General features: G+C 44.4%; 1 protein-coding gene across 1 annotated transcript in view; it reads right to left on the bottom strand.

Moving 5' to 3' along the window:
- Positions 1–10,870, bottom strand: part of LOC146208029 (sodium-coupled monocarboxylate transporter 2-like) — a 52,497-nt gene extending 41,627 nt beyond the window's left edge. The window contains exons 1-4 of the mRNA XM_084591714.1: positions 10,538–10,870; positions 6,194–6,259; positions 5,153–5,204; positions 1,967–2,034 (exon numbers count right to left, since the gene is read on the bottom strand). Coding sequence (XP_084447840.1) covers positions 1,967–2,034; positions 5,153–5,204; positions 6,194–6,259; positions 10,538–10,870 — 519 coding nt within the window. The remainder of the gene's footprint in view (positions 1–1,966; positions 2,035–5,152; positions 5,205–6,193; positions 6,260–10,537) is intronic.
- Positions 10,871–18,731: the final 7,861 nt, after the last annotated feature.

Here is an 18,731-nt window from a genome sequence, read left to right as displayed (position 1 = left end):
AGAAAACCCTATTTCATCTTTATACTGATTTGAGGGCGAGCTCCAATCCTGCAAAGACAACATACCCCATAAAATGTAAATTAAAAAAATTCATTAACGCATTTAGTTATTTAGCGAGCAAATGTGAGCAGTTTGCCTCTTTCCTGATGTCCGACACAGCCTTGAATATAGCCCCAGGGCTAATATAAATCTAAAGCCAGTTACGTTTCTTCAAGCATTTTGGAGCTTCTTAGAGAAAGACCCGGAAAAGTTGAAGCAGAAGAGTCAGTGAAAGCGGATTGCTTGCACGCACTTCAGACGTGGTATAACAAACCGGGAAGGCAGGTTGCCGCACAGTGAACGAGCTCTTCCCTTCACAAAACCAAGTGCTGGGCTAGTTGGTTCTGTTACAAGGGGATCTAGAGATGTGTGTGCGTCTGGGGGCTGCTGTTGTCGGTCGCTATGACGTTGACAGACACACAGAATGGCCACTTCTGGGAACAGCGTCAACGCAGCCCTTTCGGGATCTCTTAGTATGGTAGACGGGTTGTTTTAACGCTAATGACGCCTACAGTGGATGACTAATCTTGAAACGCCATGCGGCATGAGTGACGTTGGGACAGCGCTACAGCTAACGAGTGTTTAGGGAGTGAAAATTTCCACTCTGCCTGCGTCATCTCCGGCCTCAACCTAGGGACTGTTAGAGGGTCCTATGGCCGAACAAAAGCTATGTAAGGCGGTGTATGATGTACCGGGCAGCGCGTGCTCTTTCTCTCTACTCTCAATGTTTTGTGAAGACGCACTTCTTGTGTACGTTTCTTCTCTTTAAATATGTAAATTTAGGCACGTTTCCTGTTCTACATCATGAGCACAAGGTTCGAAGCATCCCATTCATGCCAGAATATGGAACCTGCTCCTCGATTTGCACGCCGGCAAAGCAGTTCATTGGTTTGGTCTTGGGGTTTAACGTCCCAAAGCGACTCAGGCTACTAGACACGCCGTAGTGGAGGACTTCTGAAATTTCGACCACCTAGTGTTCTTTCACGTGCAGGGACATCGCACAGCACACGAGCGCCTAGCTTTTCGCCTCCATCGAAAAGCGGCCGCCGAGGCCGGGATTCGATCCCGCGTCCTTGGGCACGCTAGTCGAGCACCATAACCACTGCGCCACCCCGGCGGGGCCGCAAATCAGGTCATACTGAAATAGAGAGGATCTCTGTGCAAAGGTGACGAGCACAAAGTCAGTATACGGGACGCACGCTGTCCAAGTCAGTTTCTGTCTGGGCGCTCGACCACCTTCGTGCAGTTCTCTTGAAATCAACGTTCACTACGACAACATTAGAGAAACTCTCCGTACACTTCCTCTTCCTGATAAATCTCTCACTACCACGCAAATCCGCAATCTTAGACGCATACAACTAAATACACTGCTTACTCCTGCCCAATCTTTTCTATACAGAATCATACATTCCCCTGCATGCCCAAATTGCCCAGAACACTATGCAAACTTGGAGCATTGCATCTTTTCATGCCCTGTCGCCCTCCAATCTCCTCACTTTCCACACCCTCCTCCCCCAACGTGGCGGGCTTGGTTAGCCTCTGACCAGCTTCAAGATCAGTTTTCCTTGGTGACCCTGGCCCAGGACATTCCTAACGCTTAATGTAATGCGTTAAATAAAGTTGTTTCCTCCTCCTCCTCTCTTTTCCTTTCCTTGAGCTTCATTTAAGGGCCTCAACTACCGCAATGACACAGGCGTAGTAGACAACCAACTTAAAACTAACAACTTAACATTAATTCTTGCTTTGACTTAGTGGGCAGAAGAGTCTCGGCTCCATCCGCAGATAACACACCTCTCTTCGTGACGTTTAAAGCCTAAGAAATACGATGTCCTTCCTTTTCTAAGAGCGAAAGCCTTATATGGCTCATGAGGAACGAAACCTGCTACAGCAGGAAGCGATCGATACCTAGCTGTTTTAAAATACTCACCAGTGCCGTGTACAACGTTCCGCACAATCCTATTACAACGTTACTCCACATAACAGGGGCTCCGAAAACTGTAAGAGAAACAAAGTTTTTTTAGTAATTCCTCGATACTTACTAATATATATATATATATATATATATATATATATATATATATATATATATATATATATATATATATATATATATATATATATATATATATATATATATATATATATATACATTTCTTCTCTTCAGTGTTGTGACAGAAAAATCGCAAGCATGTCCTTGGCCGCTCGCAGCTGGTTGGCAGCACAGCCTGCACATATTACTCTTTGTATTTTGTGATGCCACGAAACTTCTAGATATGAGTGAGTTATCTGGAGCTGTCAAATCTGCCAGCTTATTTGACATGCGACAACGAAATGGCAATTGAGCTTAGCATTCCTGGATTCCAAGTGTGATGCACATACCTCATACCACGTAAATACCTTCGTACGAAATAGGTTAATCCTGACTTTATATATATTTACGGTGCACTTTAAGCAAATATTGCACCCATCCGTGTCTATAACAAAGCCCCACCAGAAAGGTTGCGTGAAGGTACTAATGCATCTTTTTAATGTGTGCAGTAAACAGCACTGCACCTGTTGAAAGGTGTGATTCAGTACCCTAATGCACCTTTTGAGGAGGGTGTGAGCTAGTCACACGGAAAGCACCTTTAATGGTGTCATTGCATTTACAGTGCAGTTTTTTACATAATTGGTCGCCTAGAGCTATGTGTTATTAAGCATGCATGAGCTAATAGATGCAAAAAAATGAAGTTACTTAATAATCTAGTAGAAACGTAAGTCTACGTGAAGGAAAATCCTCAAGGTAGGGCAAACGGATGCCCATAACGCTGCTGCGCTGCACCCTTAGATGTGAAGCTTAAGTGTCTCTCGAAATTTTTCACTGACACTGGCAGAGAAATATCATGAGAATATGATGGAGACGAAAAGATCTTGCCTCATATAGTACAGATCAAGCACTACAATATAAAAAATAGGCTTTATAACTTTAATTGCATAAAACAACTGCCAATGAAAATTACATAAAACAACTTAGGCGCTATTTAGCGAAGAAACCCTATTGCTTTCATGTGTAGTAGCCCACGTGACTGATTCTCAGCAAAATATCACTAATTTTCGTAATTGCACACTTTTTTGTTTTCTTCTAGGAGTACTTGTCATAACTTATTATATTTTGCGGTCTCTCCAGTGCGTCCTTAAGTGTCTCTCGAATTTTTCACTGATTGATGGCATTACCAGTAGCTGCGAGCAAACAGGTAATTAAGGCGATGCTAAATCTATATATGTTAAACATATATTTTAGCACGACACATAGCTTAAGTTAGTCCGCACGCTTCAGTTAAAAAAGCAAAATAATACACTTGTCCACAAGGCCATATATGGACATGTGGATAATAGGAGACAAGAATAGAACAATAACAGGTGAGAAGAACTGAAGGTGAGTTACACAAATAATGAAGGACGATACGGCTAGACGGTTGTTCAAAGCAATTCCTACTGATCAAAATGACTTGTCGATATCGAGCCTAAACGCAGGTAAAGGAATTATGATTAAGACTGACACTTTCAAACCGGTCATTCCTAATGCGAGTGAACGCCAACCATTCAAGTCATCAAGCTATGTAAGCAGAGCACGAGTAGGAGTATAATAATTTACAGAAAATTCGACAATTCAAGGGGTCGAAAGAAGGCGAACGGTAGTGCACTAGACATGCAGTGCACTTATCGTCTAAGCTCAAAAAGTATTTCTTACCTAAAGAGCATCCAGTAGAGCAGAAAGAATTTGATAGTTTTCCAACGGAAAGCTTTAAAACTAAGTTTCGAATGTATACATTGAGAAAACTCTTTCAATTATTGTTTTCTGCAAACATAGATGATCTGGCTCTGCCTAATTTTTTGAGTACCGAAATGGCTAAGTATTCCTTTAAAATACAAGTGTTCAGTAAAATATGAACACCCAAGTTGCCGTGGAATCACTTTGTGTTTCTAAGATACACATGACGAAAGAAATCCCGAAATACTAGACCGCAGTACTGGCGCCTTTTTTTCAGTACTAAAATTTACCTATTTACTCAGAAATTTGCTTATTCTTCAGCCTTGAACCACAATTAAAAAAAAAAGAAAAACAATATAAGGATATACACGGTACCATTATATACAGGGCAGAACACCGATGCGGCAAAACAAGATAAATTGAAAGCGGGAGTTCCTATCAGTTGACCAATATGTTTTCTAATAGAGGACCTAGTTGAATCTTTTTAAATAAGTTCTGAATAGTTATTTGCATAAACATCGTAAATTGCACGAAGGCCATGTGGGCGTCTTACTTCTGTTGGTTCTTCTTTTAATTACAGCCATTCTCCTTTTCTTCTGAACGCATTGCACAGAAGTAGTGTCAATGCTTCATTGAGAAAGAAAATTCCACAGCGGCCTTCTTTCTCTATACACGAACGTCGAAAACAGTCATCGGCACACCATAAAAAACAGTTCTGTGAACGCGTAATGACAATAAATAGTAGCTGACGAAGTGCAGTACTTGTTAAAATTGCTAGTGCCTCTAGAGTAAGCCTTATTACATTATCTCCGGGTAAAGCGAGCAAAAATACTGAACCGAATTTCGTAAAAGATGATTCCTCCATTCATGTTTCGGCTCTTTATCAATGTTAACGGCCGAATTTAACTCAGGAACCATTGAACGTATATAATGTAAGCTAGAGAGGCATGTACAGGGAGCGCCTCAAGTACAGCACTAAAAGCATCGTATGAATTGGTAAACAAGCAGCTACAGGAAACACGAAATGGATTGAGGTGAAACGATAAACGCGCTATTGGCTATACCTATAAGTTCGGAAGCGTACGAAGGCCGAGAAAGAAACGAGCGATGAAAGTTGAATTCAGGTGGCCGTTTGCAACATCCTAATGTTAGCATTATTTATGAAAAACAAACAACGGCCAAAAGCAGTAAACTTGCGTCTCTAGAATAGTAAGCAGCATTTTGACGGCGTTCTTTGCCGACCATGGTGAGAACTATTGTCTCAGACGTATAAGGCGCCTGTTAGGGGAAGAGTTACCGAAATGAAAATCGTCCCAGGAGCAATTCATACGGACAGTAGTGCATGCTGTAGGTTTAACATACCTGTTACTATCGTGAGGCTTGCTGCATAAATGGCCAGGGAGCCGATGCTTTGCTGCAAAATAAGAGCGCAAATAGATGTCAATAACGCATAGATTGCAAAGTAATACTGGCTTTTTTCCCTCCGCATCAGAACACACAAACATAAACAGGCACGCACACACACACACACACACACACACACACACACACACACACACACACACACACACACACACACACACACACACACACACACACACACACACACACACACACACACACACACACACACACACACACACACACACACACGCGCGCGCGCACACACACACACACACACACACACACACACACACACACACACACACACACACACACACACACACACACACACACACACACACACACACACACACACACACACACACACACACACACACACACACACACACACACACACACACACACACACACACACACACACACACACACACACACACACACACACACACACACACACACACACACACACACACACACACACACACACACACACACACACACACACACACACACACACACACACACACACACACACACACACACACACACACACACACACACACACACACACACACACACACACACACACACACACACACACACACACACACACACACACACACACACACACACACACACACACACACACACACACACACACACACACACAACGTTAGTCATCACTGACGCGTAACCCAGTTGTCTGACACTAAAACGTTAAAGACTTGCTTTTATACTTCAAAGCTTCTTATTTGTAAATTACAAGAGTCTCCGTACCGAGTTTATTTTAGACGAAATACACATAACATGAAGGATAAAAATCAGTGCAAAATAAAACCAACCTATCCTCTGTTGTGTAACTCCAGGTCACCTACTTTCTGGGTGAGACAATTAAAGCCAGTTCCTTGAAGGCAGTGTTAATGGCAGTGTTGTTAAAGGGACAAAAATATAATTTGCACCACCATAATTATACTGCAGCTGATGCTTTCATTTCCTTACCGTGAGTAGAACGTAGATTACGCAGGTGGTGACTGAGATGGCCGAATTGAATCGCAGCCGAAGGTACTGTAAAAGCAAAGTTCACACTCGGTTTTGAGCGCTTCGGTTTATAACGCTAAGTAATTAGAAGAAATTCGCTCAGGAAAGTGATTATCTGCTGATGGGTAAAAAAGATCCCAGGTTCGATTCATGACCTAAATCCAATGTCGCTTGGTCATAAAACAGTCGCCAGTACTTAGCCGGACAGATACGTCCCCCAACTGCGTTACCGCTGCTTCTCTAGGATTTAAACAACAGCAGCGACATTTGATTAATATATTACGCTCACAGGTCTTTCTGGGACAGAATATTGAGTTAGTCGTTAAACGAACGTCTTCGTCCCCGATCATCTTATAAGTATGAAAATAACTACGCTTACGAGATATTTTGTCTCAAAGTTATTTTTCTTTGTTCTGATCACCGCCATACCTCTACAGCTTCAGGGGGCCAGAAGACGAAGATCACTTCACTACAGCGACATTCAGCCGGTTTGACATATGCACCAAAGGACAGCCGACTAAGTTCCTTTTCCGACGTTATTGTTCAGCAGGCGTTCGAGAACGGACGTCGCCGTGAGGGGGCGGTACCTTGTCGCCTAAAGACAAGTAACCTGATCATCTAAGCTTTCCTAAATGAAATAGGTCGACGATTTTGCGATTGCATTACATATGCACGCAGTGCAGATCACTCACTCTCAACGTAGAATGGGCAGAGTGGAGTGACAGCGCGTAGCTGTTTCTCGAAGGCTGTTATGTCCATCAGGTGCAACTTTCGAAAAAAAAAAAAAAAGGCGCGCCAATTGAAAAACTCGGAATGGACCTTACAAGGCAATCTTTTTTGTCATTTTCAATAGCTTGACATGTCTCCAAGACCTCAACTTTATAGTTTTGAGATTTCCTTCCATACTTCGCCGAAAAAGATCTTGACAGTTGCCTTCAAAAGAAAATGCATTTGCAAATCGAGACACTGAGAACATAAAAGACAGGGATTCGATCGCTCAGGATATTCGCGGTGCTCTGTTTTGTGCCTTGCCTTTGTATGAAGAAGTATTCAAGTGTATAGGAAACTGTTTTAGCAAGAGTCTCACTGATCTGCTTGATCACCGTCATAATTAGCCTTACTACCCCTCCCTGCAAGACCAGTACCTTTTTTAGATGCCTCTCCAAATAACCTTGTCCTGATCTTTGAAAAGTGCCTAATTTCCTCTGTTGCTTACTTTTTGCAGCCCTTTGCTATGCTTGCCTTATCTTGGAACCCAGACAGTTGCAGTGAATGACCATCAACAATATCTCATTCTCATTACACGTTTTGTTCATGAAGACCATGAGCATGGTGTTCGAACGCATGTATGTTTTGCTACATACAGAAATATCCGGAGCAATAATGCTTGTCATATTGCATGTTTTAGTTTCACATATGCTTCCAGCGGTGAAGCGATGTCAATGATACACTTCCGACTACGCCTTTGGCGTGTGTAAACACTCGAGAAAGCGTAAACCGATATGCGGCTGTCTCTGCATATTGGGATTGTTAGCGATGTGTTTCAGTTATGCTCGAGCACAGTTTTGTCGTCGCTAGCGAAACGCTATGGTCTTCCTTGCATTTTCGCATTTTCAATGCGAAAATGCAACCTATTCGGTTGTAGGTACGAAGATACACTGTAGGATCAGAAGAGCTGCAGCTAACTTTGCAGGCGCAAAAGCGATGCGATGCGGTATGCACATGCTAGCGTACACTTCGATGGCTTCATGTCTTCGAGGTATTTGTGAAACAACGCGTACACATATACACAGAAAAGCTGTAACATATGTTGTGTGTGGTGTCAAGCTTATTTAGCACGCTGGCATGCTCCGGCATGGTTATTCTGATTGAGCTTCATCGATCGGTAGGGGTTAGGTTAAGAAGCGGAAATTATCTCTCCGATACCAGTTCCATAAATGACGAATTTGGATGTCTCAGTAAAACGGACTCGTTCTTTCCGGTATATGAGCGCAAAGCGGACTAGTCCATCATGTTTCAGATACACACTAGACCGGGATTCTCGGTGTGAGATGCATACCGGAAATGGTCTGTCCGGTATTAGCTATATACCGGACCGATCCAGCCATATTGAGATCCATATCGGACATGGTCTGTCCGGTTCCGCCTGCATACCAGATATGGCCTGTCGGTACCGATACTCCAACAGGACTGGTTTGTCCGGGTCGAGCGAGCGGTAAACAGGTTGGGTATGAACCTCTTTAAACTACATACAGGCCTGGTCACATCCGATATAAGGTTTATCTTGGATAATACACGACCGGTAATATCCGGCTTGGCATGACACGAAATTTGTCGCTGGCGAGAGGTCACATGATAACATAACATGGCCGGCTATGCAGGAGCTGACTAATCGGCTTGCTTTTTTTATATGGGAACGAGAAATGGAAATAGAAAACTAGCGAAAGCCTTGGATCCTGACTCAGTCACATTGATTCCAGGTGATGCAGGAACATTGCTGCCGCTTAGTTAACACATGGCTTTACAGCCATATCGGGCAGTCTTTTACATAATGTTCTAATATATTACTCTATGCAAACGAGGGCGTTAGGGTGGCACATACAAGTAAAAGAATTAGTCATTAAGGGAGTAGTACAATGCCTGCACGCGAAGCAGAATTCGCAGGGGGAGCCATAGCCGGAGCCATTACAGCATTCACTCTATGCATTTAAAGGGGGAGCTTAACTATTTCTCAATCTTTTTATATATTGCCCTTCTAATATCTTGTTTATCCAAAGCTGCATGACGCTTGCAGTTTGAGCAAAGTCACAAGCTACTGTTCTCCCTACAGCTCCATTGAAGCCTAGATATGTTTTACTAATTTCTTGATCACTTGATGTTCCAGGAGATCTTCTCTTTTGTTGACATCTCCTTAACTAATTCTTTAAAAATTCTGAAAGTTAACGAACCCATAAAAGGGAATGCTTTCTTTCAATTCAGCCCGCAACTCCTTCAGAATGACCTAGCAGTCCTTAACACCCATTGAAAAAGCCAAGACTCCTTTGTTGGACTACCTCAGATACTTGATGATGTGAATCAGTCCTTGTGCTCGAAATGGGCCATCGATGAACAACATTCTGAGCGATTGCTGAAGGATTTACAAGTAATTATTTTTACTGCCTCCCGCCAAAGAAAATTATCGCTCCAGGAGGTTTCTCCAGGTTGTAGGTCTTCTGAGTGCACATTACATTGGGGATCTGACTTCTAACTGTTCTGGAATCAGCGCAGTTGGTTGTTCAGGCTCAGTAACTTGCATAATCTCCTTGTTCTTAACCTCGAGCATGATGCAGTTTTTAAAGTTTAAGAGGGCGTCAGACGTTGCTGATCCTTTTGATGCCAGAAGGCTTTATGGAAGCATGCGCAGCCTGCCCTCTGTATTCGCAGTCATAAGGGTGAATGATCATCCTTTCAAAATGGAAGTATCAGTTAAAAAGTGTGATTCAAGGTTTTACAGCTCGTAGTGAGGGAGTAGGCTTACATCGTCTGCTACGATTCAGATTAACCAAGCCATACGGGCGTGACCACGGTGCCGAGGAGTAATGCCTTTGAATCATGGCCCATGGGTCTTGGAAGCATTGATGCACATCTGGCCTTTATACGCAATACATGTGTCCGAGTTGGCAGTGCGTGCAATATCATGTGGCCTCGTGAGATCACAAAAACCGTGAGTGATAAGAACCTGGATTTGTCACATTCCAACTGCAAGCTGCCAGATTCATGTTCGTGAATTTTCACTTACAACACCGGTAACATAAAAGCCGACAACGCCGCCCCCTACAACGCCTAATTTCCTCCTGAACGGAGACTCACTCTATAGCATTAAATGTGCACAGCCAGGCTACACAGCTTATTGTTTATAACACGCCTTCCAAATATGACTGATATGAGAGGAGCTCTAGGTGTAGCGCCCGTATATGGCTCAAGATCCGAACTGCACGTTTCACCCAAGAAAATTTCACGGAATATTTGATATATTCAAACGGTGTGCGTTTATTCACTTTCAAAGTCTGTTTCGCAATGTATTACAGCGTTACGCTTTTCTCGTGCCCTACCACTCTTCCATATTGCCTTTAGCGGTGTTTCGTTTCTGTACACATCACATCTAGTCTGAATTCAATACGGTGAAAACTCATCACAGGTAGCCGATGGGTAATACCTTACAGTTAAGGCTGATTATTTAAAGCCAAGAGTGAAAAGTTCAAATATTTTCATGGCATCTTCTAGTATTGCAGTCACATGTAACAATAAAGGTAAGGAAACACTTACCTCGAACACAGATGTCATGCGCAGTTCGTACAAGACAGGTAGGAACAGCCAAGATGCTATTGGAGCAGCAACAGCCATGCTGAGACAATACCACGTGAAGTGGAAACCGTACGCGTAGAAGTGCCCAGTTAAGCCTACCAAACCGGATGAGGAAACCAGGCTGGCAACCACAGACGCAGCCAGAGGAAGAGTGCGCAAAGCTCTGCCCCCTAAGAACACCTCGGCCGTTGTGTTTCCCGAACGCTTCTTTCCAGGCAGCGAAAAGTAAAGGCCCAGTCCGAGATTCAGTGCCATCAAGACTCCAAATAATGCGTATTCCACGACAGGGATCATTCTGCGTTGTTGCAGATGCTTTCAGTGTCGGTGAAGGTACTATTCTAAAATTTTCCACGGCAGTCCTGCAAGCAAAGCATATTCAACTTTGTGATGCTAGGCAGAAAAGAAAAATACACATTCCGTTATTAAAAAATTATAACTGCGACAGCCATAATGCGCAACCTTTAGAAGACAATTTCTCACTTCTTTGCTTTCATCACACGTATTTTGACTGGAAGTATTTGCTAACTGCGTTATGGCAAACTTCTCTCAGCGTTTAGGGTTGCCAGAGATGTTTCTATGACATGCCGCTATGCATCGATCACCAGTGAGTGATAGCTGCATAGAGATATTTTAGTTTGACTGGGTCACCGCAAGGATACTGCACCACCTAGTGGGTTCTTTACACATCATTTGGTGTCTACGCTCCGTCTCAAGCATAGAGTGCACCAGGATGATGTAGCAGGCAGGAGCCACGTTCTTTCCTTTGGGGGGGGTGGGGAAGGGGGGGGGGAGCGAGAGGGGGCAAAAAGAGGCACTTCGCAGTAACCGCGGCCCTTGCAATCTCCTTAGAAGCAGAGGGAAATTCGTTCTTAGTATCGTGCCTTTCGCCAAATCTATAGAGGTGGGATGGCTCACTGTATGCTCCGCACCTGCTCTCCGGCGGTGGTTCGAGTAATGCTGGTTTCATGCTGACACTAGCTATCCGCCGCTAGAGCAGGATCAATGGAATACAAGCAACACAAACGCTTAATTTACCGAAACTCAACACACTCCAAACGTGCATACGTTATTTATCACGATATATTGGAACGAAAAATACCCAGGCAACATAAAACCAGAATTAGGGCTTGCATTGTGCTTTTATATGATGGCGGCTATGCTGAAAATCGGTTGCGCAGGTCTCATGTCCCGTAAAAAAGAAAGCTTATTTCAAAGAGCATGCAAAAAAATAGCAAGATTCAATGCTCTACATTCCACTCATCCAGTGCAATTTGACCATATAGGACGTGTCTCCCAACACGGGTGCTCGGAATGACAGCTGCGCCACCTTTAGCGGGTGACCTGAGACAGTACACATATTGGCGTGCATTTACTCCTGACTTTCAAGTGAATTGACATCTTGCATACATTTAGTAACTTCTAGCCGAAATCACTTTTCATTCTTCCTGAATGCTAGTATTTTTTTGATTGAGTATTCTTTAACTAAGAGCCAGCATCTATAACTAAAATGAATAGCAACGACCAATGTGATCAAAGATATCGCGAAGAATGGAAATGCTTCGTACTTTCTGCATGTATGTAGTGCCGCTTTTGTTTCTTATTCGAGAGACCAGCAGACTACTCTGGAATGATTGCACTTGCGCTTAAGTCCTCTAAGGATGTTTCAGATTTTTGTAGGCGCTTTGAGCGCTTTGCTTTGCAAATTTGTTGTCATTTTTGAATAAAGCATGATTGAGAGCGACCATCATCCTAATTAAAGGCGTCAGTTGAGAGCTTTTAGGGGCATTCTAACTGTGAAGCTGCATTCTAGTTGAGAACCTGAGTTCCCCCAGTGAAGTTCTCGGGCACGATACACTTTTGTATATCGCTGTTCTGGCCAGCGCCTGGCGTCACAACGACTGAACACAGGCAAGAAACGCAAGTCGGATGTGCCGCAGTACAGGCGCTGACACCTACTGAGTGTGGCAACTTCATATATATTTTTTGCTTCAAATATATGGCAATTCACCACAGATATCACCCTTTTACAGCCGATGCATAGATGCAACGAGCGGCTTCTGTGGAAAGCATTGATGAAATATTTTAAATATACTGGAGCAGTCAGATTATTACCATGCATGGCGGTAGGCGTCCAATGCAAGTGCTTGTTTTTTCTGAACTTTTTTTTAACAATTACGCTGAGGTAGATTCGATTACCTGTTGCTGAATGCTGAGCTGAATCAGGCATAATTTAATAACATGAGGCGGGGGGGGGGGGGGGGGAAAGGCAAGATCGGGCTTTTTTCTTTTTTACGCAAGCTTGCCATAAGCCATAATTTAGAAGCACATGTATATTATTTTACGTAAGGAAGCTGAGCAGGCTCCCGCTCTTATTGTTGTCGGTGAGACATTTAAAGAAGTCCTCTTCCCCTGTTGTGGTTAGTCCCACTTCCCGCAGAATCTGTGTCCTTGATGAATTTGTCCCTGCACAAGTCCACAGTAGGTGGCGAACATCCACTTCTTTAACTGGTGTGGAACACTTCGGGCATGTGGCTGTCCGACGCCTGCTTGAGATTCCCAGCGGCATGTTACCGAAGGGGTAGGGGCCGCCCCAGCTGTTATCCTTCTAAGGGAAACCTCCTCCAATCTCGTTAAGTTATGAGGGAGGGGGAATGCACACGGGGGAATGAGAGCACGTGTTCTTTTCCTTAAAGGGGATGCTAAGATGGGAACCGCGGAGCGCTTGCATTGTAGGGAAAGCTCGAAACGGCTCTATTAACAGCATCGTCCCTGCGTTAGTCGCGCAGCGGGAGGCCATCGATGAAGGTTTACTGTAAAGTATTCTGGGGCGCACTCTCAATTTTCGAGCTGAAGGCGTCTTCGAGACGCCGTGTGTCGAACAGCTCCATTAACAGCCGTGTTCCTTCGTTAGCGGAGCCGCGTAGGGGACCACCAGGAAAGCTGTACCTCACAGTCTCTGTTTCCGGGAAGTGGCTCTCCCTGGTGGGCGGGAGCGCAGCTACTGCCGCGTCTCCAAAGTCTTCAAAGCGCCTGGGAGGGGATAACGGCGAATTAACTCGCATTCCGAGAGGGCTCGCGGCGCGGCCGGCACCGAAGGAAAGGAGCGAAAAAAATAAAAAATAAAACACAAGACTGATATCCTGGCTCTGACGACGAGCAGTGTCCAGCCGCTCTGTCGACGCTGAGTGGTGTACGGGTGTAAGCACAAGAAACAAAAAAGGCTGCCGTCTATCGCGGCCTTATAAGCGGGATGCTCCAACGGCCTTGATGATATGACGGATGCTGGTTTCGGGGTATGCACGAATGTAAGCGAGGACAGTTATGTCGAATTTTTCACTCAGGATAATACCTTTGCCTTCCTTGATTGAAGCACCGATCCTGTGGTCCGGAACACGTTGTGCATTTTAGCGAACATCTTACATGACGGACCCGGATGACCAGGATTCTCGAAGGTGTAGTCTAGAAGCGAGGCGAGCGGTGTCGGTAAGTTTTTACACTGGTGGCAGCTCGGTCAACGAGTCTCGTGGTTGCAGCTGCCCTGCCATTCTGACACGCATTCGGAGTTCATATGTACAGCCTTTGTCAAAAGTATAGAGCCCGGTGTGTCTGCTTTTGAGCCGTGTAGCGGCGCTGATTTAGTGTTAGTGGAGGTCCTTCCAAATGGAGACGGTAGGACAAAAAATCTTACCATCAAAAGCTTCAAAACACTGGACATGCATTACAAGCCACACGAAGCGGCTCAGAAGCAGGCCCCCTGGGCGCTACACTTCTGACAAAGACTGTATATTGCAGCCTTGCACGTTCTTTTAACAGAATCGACAGCCGGCAGCGGAGCAGCGGAGATTCCGGTGAAAAATAATAAATCGCAAGCCGATAAGCCACCGGTCCTTTCTTGTCCGAACCAGAGCGGAAAGAGAAATTTTACATTTTATCACCCTGCTGCTGTTTCGAGGACGGCAGGAAATGTGCCTCCAAGTTCAATAAAAAAGAGCGCGTGCTGCTCACGGAGGCAGTAACTATGCGCTCTTCTCGAGTGCCTACCTGCGGCAGCTGCAGCTAGCCAATAGTGAAAGGATTGGGCAAATAGCGGACACTCCCATAGGGCCAAGCGGCCCATTTCAGTGTAGTGCACCAAGCGGGGGCTATAAAACTTCCGCTGTTGGTCTAAGGCGCGCGGGCTGAATACCGGTATGTTCTTCATTTTGGCGCGCAGTTTGAATGCTAGGAGGTGCTGCCGTCCTGCGTTGTCACATCATTTGGCGCATTATTTGTGTCCTGTACGGTCTGCTATCCAGGGTGGCGGAACGAAGGCGCGAACAGCGTCAAGCCACATCGGCCGGTACTGAAGCTCAGTGCAATAAACAAAGCATTCACAAAGAAACACAATGGTATGGTATCAGCCGTAAATGCAAAATGCAAAGGCGTCCGCGTGCGGTGCGATATTTAGTCACAGGTATGGTATATACTTTTTTTGTCGTGGGTGGTGTGCTTGGTTCGACCTTAATCTGATTTCAAAGTCATTTATTTGGAGCCAGGCGAAATATTATTGTGACTGCAGTAGCGGAGGTTTCACTCTAAAATAAAGTTAATGTGAAATTTTGTGTACCTGAAAAGCGCAACACGAAACATTATTTTCTTTTAGCTTTTTTCGGCGTGTGACTGCTTTTTTTAGTTATTTGCCAATGAAAATAATAATTATATATTTTTCCCATCTCACTGTAATCGACGGTAACTCATTATAAACATCCAGTGAAGCCCGCCATATCTGGCGACAAAAGCAATAAACGAACTGCTATGTAAATTTTACGTTTTTATGATGTTGTTGCTGACCTGGCTCGTGCTACCTGCGCGCTAATCCGGAACTAGGACGATGTTGCCGCGCTTGCGTGGGGTGTGCACGAGTTAGTTCTGGTCTGGTGGAGGTCGCTGGGTATTTTCGGCTTATGCTCCATCCTTTATTTAACAGCGCGAAAAAACGCGGACGTTAACACGCACAACAACACGAGCGCTGACTTTCAACTGAGTTGAAAGTCAGCGCTCGTGTTGTTGTGTGTGTTAACGTCCTCGTTTTTTCGCGCTGGTAAATGAAGGATAACAACCAATTCGCTCAGCTTTCTGTTCTTCTTAATGTTCTATACCATTTATCGGAGAACCGAAGCACAAGATTATCAGCGACCTCCTGTTTTTATACGTAATAAAAGAGTTCACCACCACCACCGAAGCACAAGCCCATTCCTCGCTTGTTTCCGTAATTTGGACTCCTGCATACGACAACAAAATCAGACAGCGCAATCCTGCTTCTTTTTCGTGACTGCAAAATCGCCAGATTCTGAAACCCTTTTATGGCGGGTACTCGGAGGATGCCCAAGACTGGCTTGAACAGTTCGACCGCCGCGTCGCGCGTTTCAACGGCTGGGACGAGAGTGCTAAGATCCGGAATGTCTGCTGCAGCTTAAAAGAATCCGCTCGGATCTAGTATGAAAACCGCGAGGTGAGTCTTCCGACGTGACAGGACTTGCCGCCAGCTTTTGAGACTTGAACCAGCAGCGACCGCCGTGAAGGGCTGAGCGTGAATTGACCACTCGCATTCAGCTCCCAAATAAAAACGCAGCAATGTACTTTTAGGAAGCGATGCGCCTCTGCAACTGAGCGGACCAAATCACGACTGAGCAAGAAAGCTGAAACACCTCATGAGGGACATAAAAGAGCAGTTGTTCTGCGGTCTTGTCCGAAGTCCATCCAGAACAGTCGCCGAGTTCCTCTCCAAGGCCGTTGTCACGAAGAGGGCGTTTCAATAGAATTCCTACGACCGGCAGCTAAACCTTATTTCGGCTCTGCAGCCTCTGGATGCTGCTTTGGAGGCAAGCTCCCTTCGTAAACTCGCGCATGCTGTGGTCCGTGAAGAGCTTCAGAAACTTATGGGGACTTTCCCTGCGTACTCTCCGACGAGCTTCATTTGGGAGGAAGTTCAGGAGGCGCTCAGACCACCCGTCGCTCAAGTGGAGCTACCACCACAGGTAGTTCCTTGGACGTGCTTTTCAGTGCTAATCAGTGCAATCGCTCACACCATGGAAAAAGTATCATGCGGTATTGCATAATACAAATCCTTCACGTCAACAGAGAATTCTTGGAAGGCCCTGCTGCTATGTTCTTGCAAGAGTTTAATGGCAGCTTTTGAATTCTTCACCAGAAACGGGTCTTCTAGTACTAGAACTTAGAGTTTGGGTTGTAAAAAGCTACCAACCAAATCACTCGTGAAATCACAGAAGAAGCCGCCGCTATTAACGAGAGAAAAAATGAGTCCATTAGTACACCTTCACTTGCATTGTTAGGGAAATAATTTTCGTTCCTTTCCGCCTAGATGTTTTTTCTACATTTTGTTTTAGTATTTACGTGTGTAGGTTTATTTCGCCCTTCTTTTTCCAGTTTCGCCTGTCCTAATTTAGTCGAACTAGCCTGTCTTTGCACCACCGTTTTATTGCCATTAGGTTTCAGCATCTGTGGTTCGTTTTCAGCCCGTTCTGCTTTTTTCTGATTGCTAACCATGTGACAACCTTGGCGTTTTTGTCAGTGTCATTCACCAGCCTTTTTCTGGTTTTGTCTGAATAGATTTTGTTTTTTTTTTCAGCGTCTTTTAGACATTTGTTCACGTATTTTATACTTTTTCCTGTTTTAGCGCTTTGAACTCCGCTGATGTTTACAGCCTTCCCTTTCAGTCTTAATTTCTGCCCAGGCTAGGTTGTTGTTTTTGTTGTTTATGGGTCACGCGCTTTCATTTTCGCTTTTAGCCATGTTACTTGTTGGATTCCATCGAAATCGTTTTATTTGGGCTTCGTTTGCGACCTCGGTATCTGTTTCTCTGCAACTGACCCGCCCCGCACACTCCGTTTCAGAGTGTTATGATTTTGGTCTTCAATAAGAAATGCCGTATTTTGGGTGCTTGCCACGGCTCGAGCGCTGTTAACTGCGCTCATACGCACCAATTTCGATCTTTGTCTGTATATAAGGCCCAGATCGGCTGCCTTCCAATATTAAGTTGTTAGCGAGAGCATGTGTATCCGCTTCATCCTTGCCATCGTCTGCTAGCGTTCTTCCTCTGACAATGATTAACCAACTCGCCCAGCAGTATACCTTGCCAGATGCGAGCACTCTACATTGGACCCTAATCGAGAATCACGCCAAGGAAAGATCACCGGTAGTCTCTGACGGCGACAAACTTGATTTCAAGTAAACAAAAAAAAAAACGTAGTAAGGGCCGTTAAAAAGTTGCGAGGCTAATGATATTACCCGGGCATAAAATGAATGCAGCTGGCACAGGACCAAGTCTATTGATGGACATGCGAGATGCCTCTTCCTTGAAGTGGGTGCAGTCAGGCTAGTGATGGTTCTGGTGATGATGGTGACTGCATGGTGAACAAAAAATCAAGTATTTTAGGCACTTAAAAAAATGTGTGAGAACAAATCTTCTCGTGAGCATTTGTGCCGTCATAATGATGATCAGTTCTTTAAACAGTTTTGAATATAGAACATGTTAGCTCTAAAATCACTGACTTCGGTAGCTCAATTCTGAGAGGATAAGTGTATAACTGCTTTTCTTTTTTTAAATTCGCATTTTAAATGCTGCTGACTTAGGTCGCAAAATTCTGAAATATGAATGTAGGTGTAGTTTTTTATCATTCACATGCTAAATGCTCATTGGAGGTGGTGCTCACACTAAGTGCTTATTGATGCCGAGTTAATTGGAGGCGCATTTGAACTGCAGTGGGTCCTGGTGATGAGGCCGCAGTAGTGACTACATGGCTAGCATAACACGTATTTTTTCACACGCTTATAAATGATATATGAGAACAAATCGTCTGGCGAGCTTTTGTGCCGTCAAAATAATGCTCAGCTGTTTAGTCAGTTTTGAATATCGAACATGTTATCTCTGAAGTCCCTTATTGCAGTTGCAAAATTCTAACAGTTGAGCGTAGGGTCGTTTTTTTTTTTTGTTCATCATCATCATCATTATCGTAATCATCATCATCATCATTATCATGAATATTCCCACTGCATGTGAAGGCTGTTCCCATATTCCTCCGATTACCCCGGTACCGTGCTACCTGCATCCGCTTGACCCCTGCGAACTTCTTTACCTCATCCGCTCACCTAACTT

The sequence above is a fragment of the Amblyomma maculatum genome, chromosome 1 (genome assembly GCF_055883805.1).
Source record: "Amblyomma maculatum isolate TAMU_Amacu chromosome 1, ASM5588380v1, whole genome shotgun sequence".
Taxonomy (NCBI): Eukaryota; Metazoa; Arthropoda; class Arachnida; order Ixodida; family Ixodidae; genus Amblyomma; species Amblyomma maculatum.
The sequence above is the reverse complement of the archived record's forward strand: the minus strand, read 5'-3'. Positions and strand labels throughout refer to the sequence as shown.